The sequence below is a fragment of the Chelonia mydas genome, chromosome 1, assembly GCF_015237465.2.
Source record: "Chelonia mydas isolate rCheMyd1 chromosome 1, rCheMyd1.pri.v2, whole genome shotgun sequence".
Taxonomy (NCBI): Eukaryota; Metazoa; Chordata; order Testudines; family Cheloniidae; genus Chelonia; species Chelonia mydas.
The window spans coordinates 274,265,829-274,271,828 of NC_057849.1; the positions used below are offsets into that span (position 1 = coordinate 274,265,829).

The 6,000-nt window shown below is 50.9% G+C and overlaps 1 protein-coding gene across 2 annotated transcripts in view; it reads right to left on the reverse strand.

The window, feature by feature from the left end:
- Positions 1 to 3,435, reverse strand: part of TMTC2 (transmembrane O-mannosyltransferase targeting cadherins 2) — a 366,556-nt gene extending 363,121 nt beyond the window's left edge. Inside the window, exon 1 of one of the 2 annotated variants that reach the window (XM_037885700.2) lies at positions 2,838 to 3,435. In XM_037885700.2, the coding sequence (XP_037741628.1) occupies positions 2,838 to 2,920 (83 nt within the window). In that variant the 5' untranslated portion in view covers positions 2,921 to 3,435. The remainder of the gene's footprint in view (positions 1 to 2,837) is intronic. The other variant, XM_043547034.1, reaches the window with a different exon arrangement.
- Positions 3,436 to 6,000: the final 2,565 nt, after the last annotated feature.

Sequence of the window (6,000 nt, forward strand, 5' to 3'; positions counted from 1 at the left end):
CCCGTATTTTAGAATTTAATTTAAACAGTGTGAGATTTATGTTAAGAGGATACCATGTGATTATCTTTCCCTTTCTTTCAGAGATGGCCTGCAATTAAACATTACTAATATTTTCTAATGCAGTGGTTCTCAAACTTTTGTACTGGTTACCCCTTTCACACAGCAAGCCTCTAAATGCAATCCCCCCCTTCTAAATTAAAAATACTTTTTTATATTTTTAACACCATTATAAATGCAGGAAGCAAAGCGGGGTTTGGGGTGAAGGCTGACAGCTCATGACCCCCCTGTAATAATCTCACAACCCCTTCAGGGGTCCCGACCCCCAGTTTGAGAACCCCTATTCTAATGGTATTAAAGCACAATTACGGTAGGATCAAGAGACCTTGACCGCTACATCAATAATGCTAAGTAGTATTTCAAATGACATTGCAATCTTAGCTAATTTGGACTGGCCAGTAGAAACAAAAGTTTATACCACGTCCTTAAACAACCCAGTTTTGCAATACATGCTACTTAAGTTCACATAAATATTCCAAAATTCCTACAGTTCTTAAGTTTAACAGGATGGGTTCAGATAGTGTCAGTGTGTGAAAAAAATTCCCCACTTTCGGTTGAGCTAAATCAGACCTTACATTTCAGAATAAAAGTAGATTTTTCTTCTGTGTGGTTTTTAAAAGGCATATTAAAACAAACAAGAATCACTATACAAAACTGGAGGGTTGACAAACTAGCATATTTTAACTACCTCACAGAACTTCTTCAAATACATGTAATTGACTTTAAGGATTAAAGTTTGAATGGTTACAGTCTGAAACTGTAAACTGTTCCAGGGCTAAGATGCTGGATAACAATTGAAATTTGGCATTCAGTTTCAGTATAATAGTAGGAGCCCTCAAAAAAGGGGGTTTATTCTGGAAAGTGTGGTAGACCTTAACTATGGCAGGTGCACTCTTATACTGTGTAAGAGAATGGAAGAACATTCCAAGTTCAGTAATTAATTGACTCCAGTACAGAGACTATTTCCCAAGGCAATGGACTAATCAAAGCCATAACTGATCCTTTCCCTTCCCATTAATGTGCCTGAAAGTTTGGAACAAGTTATCTAGCAATAGCTCTGCCTTAGTCATTTCCCACTCTCAATCTTGCCCCTCACACACCTTAGCTAAATAAAAGCTCCAAAAGGTTAATACCCATAGACTCTAGCTAGAAATGTTTTTGCCGATCAATGTGCATATGAAACACGAAACGCTGACCTATAAGTTATATACACATATATTCATTTTTTAAGTTCGATTAGCTCTAGGACTAGGACATACTGTGGTGGCCAGTTACTAGTAGATAGGAGGATTCAAGCAGCATTGCTTCCACATAAAGCCACTCTGCCAAATCCCAATCACCAACTCACCCTAACCCAGAGGATTAATTCACTTTCCAAAGTAGAGAGAGGCTGATGAAAAGCTGTCAAAGTAAATCTATGCTCACTTTTTGGATGGTTCAATTTCAATGTAGCATGAAACACCCCAGGATGGTTAATAAGTTTAGCCAGGCGTGCTGTTCTCCCTAATATATTTTAATTATGCATCTGTTTTAATTGTAATCAGATTAAGTGACCGGAAAAGGCACAAATTGGAATGTTCCCTAATTGCTAATGGAGCTTTTCATCAGTTTCTAAACACAAGTACATTTAGGAAAGAAATAGGTAGAGACACCAGCAAAACCGTGACATTTTCCAGCAATCGATGCAGTTTCTTTGACAACACAGTTCAGGTCTCATTAGCTGCCCAAACTAACCCGAATGCAAAAGACAACTTCAAGCCCCAGGGACTTCATCTTTGCTAATTAGCATAAAGGAATGTTGAACACACAAACTAAAGCTGCAAAATGAAAATTAAAACTAAATGCGTTTAGAAGCGCTGCTCATCAGATCTTCAGCGGGCACTGCATACACACACGCAGTATGCACTTACAATAAGTACAGTGCAAAGTTAAAGCAGAGATCTCTATTCTGCTACTATAGTCTGTGTGTGTGACAGAAAGAAAGAGAGAACTGTCAAATGTTTCGGAAATCAGATAGTCACGGAATCACTGGAGGGAAGAGATCTATTACTGGGGGCGAATCTTCCTTCCCAGCCCAGACGTTACATCGTTTAACGGGTTTTTGTTATACTAAGTAACATACACAAACACGAGAAGTGGAGATACACACACAACGTTCATGCACTCAACGCCCACCGAGCAGAGATGTTCGTTTTCCCCAAAACTTAAGCGCTTGCAAACAGTGGAGGGGGAGGGAAGGGGGGGATTGCAGAGAAAGAAGCAGTTTGTTAGGACATACAGCAGCTCGTCTTGCCCCCCACCCGCACCGCTTTTCCGTTCTCTCTTCTTGCAGCTGTTTAATTCCCCGTTTAGAATAAACAAACTTGATCTACACGAGTCCTGACAGCGGGGCAGCTTGGGCATTAGAGGGCTGGGCTCTGGCAGGCACCGAACAATGCTAGCTAGGCAAAGAAGCGGCGAGGGGTGCATTTAACGCTGAAGATGCCGCAGACTAAGGCTCTGCCTAACCCTTCCATCAACAGGTGAGCGCGTCCCCACCGCGCGCCGCCCCGGCCCCCAGTCAGGGAGCCCGGCCAGGAGCCGGGGAGGAAGGGGGGGGTTCGCGCCTGCGGAAGGCGCTCGGAGCAGAGGGGGCTCCGCCGGCGCTGAGCCCCGGGAGGAGGCGGGGGGCTGTTCTCTCAGCCGGCGGCGGCTCCTGCCCAAGTTGTTCCCAGACCCCCCGCGCTCTCCTAGGGCTCCCAGCGCGGGCTGGCTGCACGGCTCCCCCCGGCATCACCTACCTGTCATCGTAGCAGAAATCCGCCCCCAGGGTGTTGAGATACAGGACGAGCCCCAGGGCGCCGCTCACCAACTCTGCGATCATCTCTCCTCCGCCTCCTTCCCCTTACGCCGCCGCCGCCGCTCCAGCACCGGGGCAGCGGCAAAAAGCATCCACCCGCCCCCTTCCCCTCGCTCGCCTCACTTCTTCCTCCTCCCCGCCCGCCTCCGGCCACTTCTCGGCTCCGGGCTCAGCTCGGCGCGCCCCGCATCGTCCTCGTCCTCGTCCTCGTCCTCCTCCTCCACGCCCTCGGGCAGCGGCAGCAGCAGGAGCCGCGCTCCGCACCGGCGGCAGCCGGTTTATTGTTCGCCGCTCTCCGCTTCTCCCCTTAACCCATAGCAGCTCGGGGAGCGCCGGGGAGAGGGAGCCGGAGCAGCCGCTGCTCTTCCTCCGCCCGCCGCCCGGGGTGCCGGTGCCTCCAACCCGGGCGCAGCTCAGTCACTCTCCATTGGCTCCAGCCAAAGCCCCCGCTCGCTGCTCAACTGCGAGCGCCGCTGCCGAGGCTCCGCGAGCGCCCGCGTGGGGCTCACCCCGGGCTCCCAGCGCGCGTGCGCGCCCCCTCCTCCGCCCCGCCCCTCGCCCCGCCCCGCCGGCCCCGGCCCCGGCCCCGGCCCCTCCCCGTCTGCACCCCCGCCCCCCCCGTCCTTTCACCTTGGGTTGCAGGCTGAGAGCCGCTGGAAGAGCGCGGGCGCGGCTGGCAGAGCGCCCCGGCGAGAGGCTGGCACAAGCTTGCCACAACTCCTCCCCTCCCCAGCAGCATAAATAAGCTGGAAATTCAACACTAGGAAGCGAGCCTGGGCCGTTGCGGGCGGGGGGGCCCTTTAGCATTCACCTGCCTGACTCGGGTCTCTGGGGTGCCCCCAGGAGCCTGGGGTCGCGGTTGCGCGGCGCGCAGGAAAACGCTGAGCGGCAGGCGCTGCCTGCCGGTAACACTGCAGAACAGTTACGGCCCTAGGGGCAGTCGCCCCGCAGGCGGCGCGCAGGGAAGCCGGAACGCGGCGCGCACGTGTGGAGGGCGGCGGCGGGAGTGGAAATCCGACATGAGCTGTGCGGGGAGCCCGGCGGGGGGAAGCCAGGCTCTGCAACGCTCTTCGATCGTGCACGGGGCAGGGAGGCACGGCGCCAGGGAAAGGGTGCGGGTCCGCCAAGGGTTTGCTACCCCTGCCTCCGTTTTACACCGATCCCCCGTTTCAATGTGTTTCTGAACGGTTTCCATGAAGTGGCGCATCATGCCGCCCGTGAGGCGTGGGAAGCCGCACCTCCCGCCGGATGCAATACGTTGGGGAGTTTTGAACAAGTTCCTCCCCCCCCCACACACACACCCCCGACCCGTTGCTATTTCACGCAGTTCTCTCCAGCCTCGCGGTGGATTGAGTCCATTAAGACCTCTCCCGGGGCAGTGCTTGAGGTGCTCTTGTGAAGCCTGCCGCTCTGTGTCACAAACACAAAAAGGCGTGTCGGCATGACCGGGAGCAGTCGCTGCAGACGTGAGGGTGTGGTGCGGGCTGTACACATTAAAGCGTTGAGGGGGCCTTAGTGAACCCACTCCTGGGAGCTACCGGGGGTTAGCGGTCCGACTGCCGCTCCGAGTACAGCGCCTAGATCTCACATGCTCAGCTGCCAGAAAGAACCTTGCCGCCAAAAATCAGCTGGGAACCTATTTGATATACCTGCCCAGACAATCCTGGTCAGCTCTACATAGCATATCTCTGTAACAAGATGATTGAGTTCAGACCCAGCTCCTCTGGTGAGCCATCCCCCAAAAAACCGCATAAAAGACAAGGTAATGACTGTTGGGCCATAGCAGCAGAAACATCTTGTCAGCTCCATCCAGGAAGGATATATGAATGGCTGGGATTTTTCCCCCAAAGCAGCAGGGGGGAACTACTGGCTGGAAGAGAGGAGGTCCTGCAAGGAAACCCTGGGAACAACCAAGCCTGGGGACAAAGTTTAGCTGAGGTTGATCTCTAATTTCTATTTGAGTTACCACTAAAGCCACAGCCTGGATAATTCAGTGGCAGAGGGAGCATAAAAAGCCCCCTGCCTTTGAGTGGACTGCATGAGGGGCAAGCAGCAGCTGTCCCTACTCTCCTGAAGGTGCACAGTTCCCCACTGAGGCTTTATAGGCTTCACCCCATCATTAGCAGGAGTAGACTGCACTTACAAGGGTGCAAAGTCTGTGCAACTGGAATGTAGTGCAGTAGCTGTGTGGGTCCCAGGGTATTAAGAAACAAGGTGGGTGAGGTACTATCTTTTATTGAAACAATGAGGAGTCTCGTGGCACCTTAAAGACTAACAGTTTTATTTGGGCATAAGCTTTTGTGGGTTAAAAACCCACTTCTTCAGCTCCTCATTGTTTTTGTGGATACAGACTAACACGGCTACCCCTCTGATATCTTTTATTGAACCAACTTCTGTTGGTGAGAGAGACAAGCTTTGGAGCTACACCGAGCTCTTCTTCAGGTCTTGTGTAGCTCTGAAGCTTGTCTCTCTCACAGAAGTTGATCCAATAAAAGATACTACCTCACCCCCTTCTCTGTGCAACTGGAAGGCATTTTGCTTTTCCAATGCACCATTGTACCAATAAAGGACAAGGACCATTGTAAAGAGTTTTCTTAGCTGGGTGAAATGTGGTTTACACGATCACACAGCTGAACATGTATGACACCTGAAGCTTTACATGTCATGTCAGCAACAGGATTCCACACACAAGAAAATGATGTGGCCCAGCAGATGAAGTAGCCAGTGCAGTGACTTTGCTACAGGGATCCACAAGACCCTACTTGGAGACATAGGCTCTTTGCCTAACTCAGGAAATAACCCTGGGGAAGAGAAATAACAGCGTGGATAGAGAGCTAGGAGAGTTGCTTCTGTTGCTCAGTTGGTTAAATATAGTAACTGCACTGGTGTTATTAATTACATTGTGATATATTTTACCATATGATCAGGAAATGTCAGATAATTCATACTGACTCACAGTAGGCTTACTATATGACATGTGATAATCACAAGGTATCTGGCAAGGTAATTTAGGAATTCCCTTCTGACACCAAGCAGCCACTTCCAAGATAACTTTTTTTTTCAAGAAATTCACATTGTCACAGATTCTACTATCATGGGGAAGA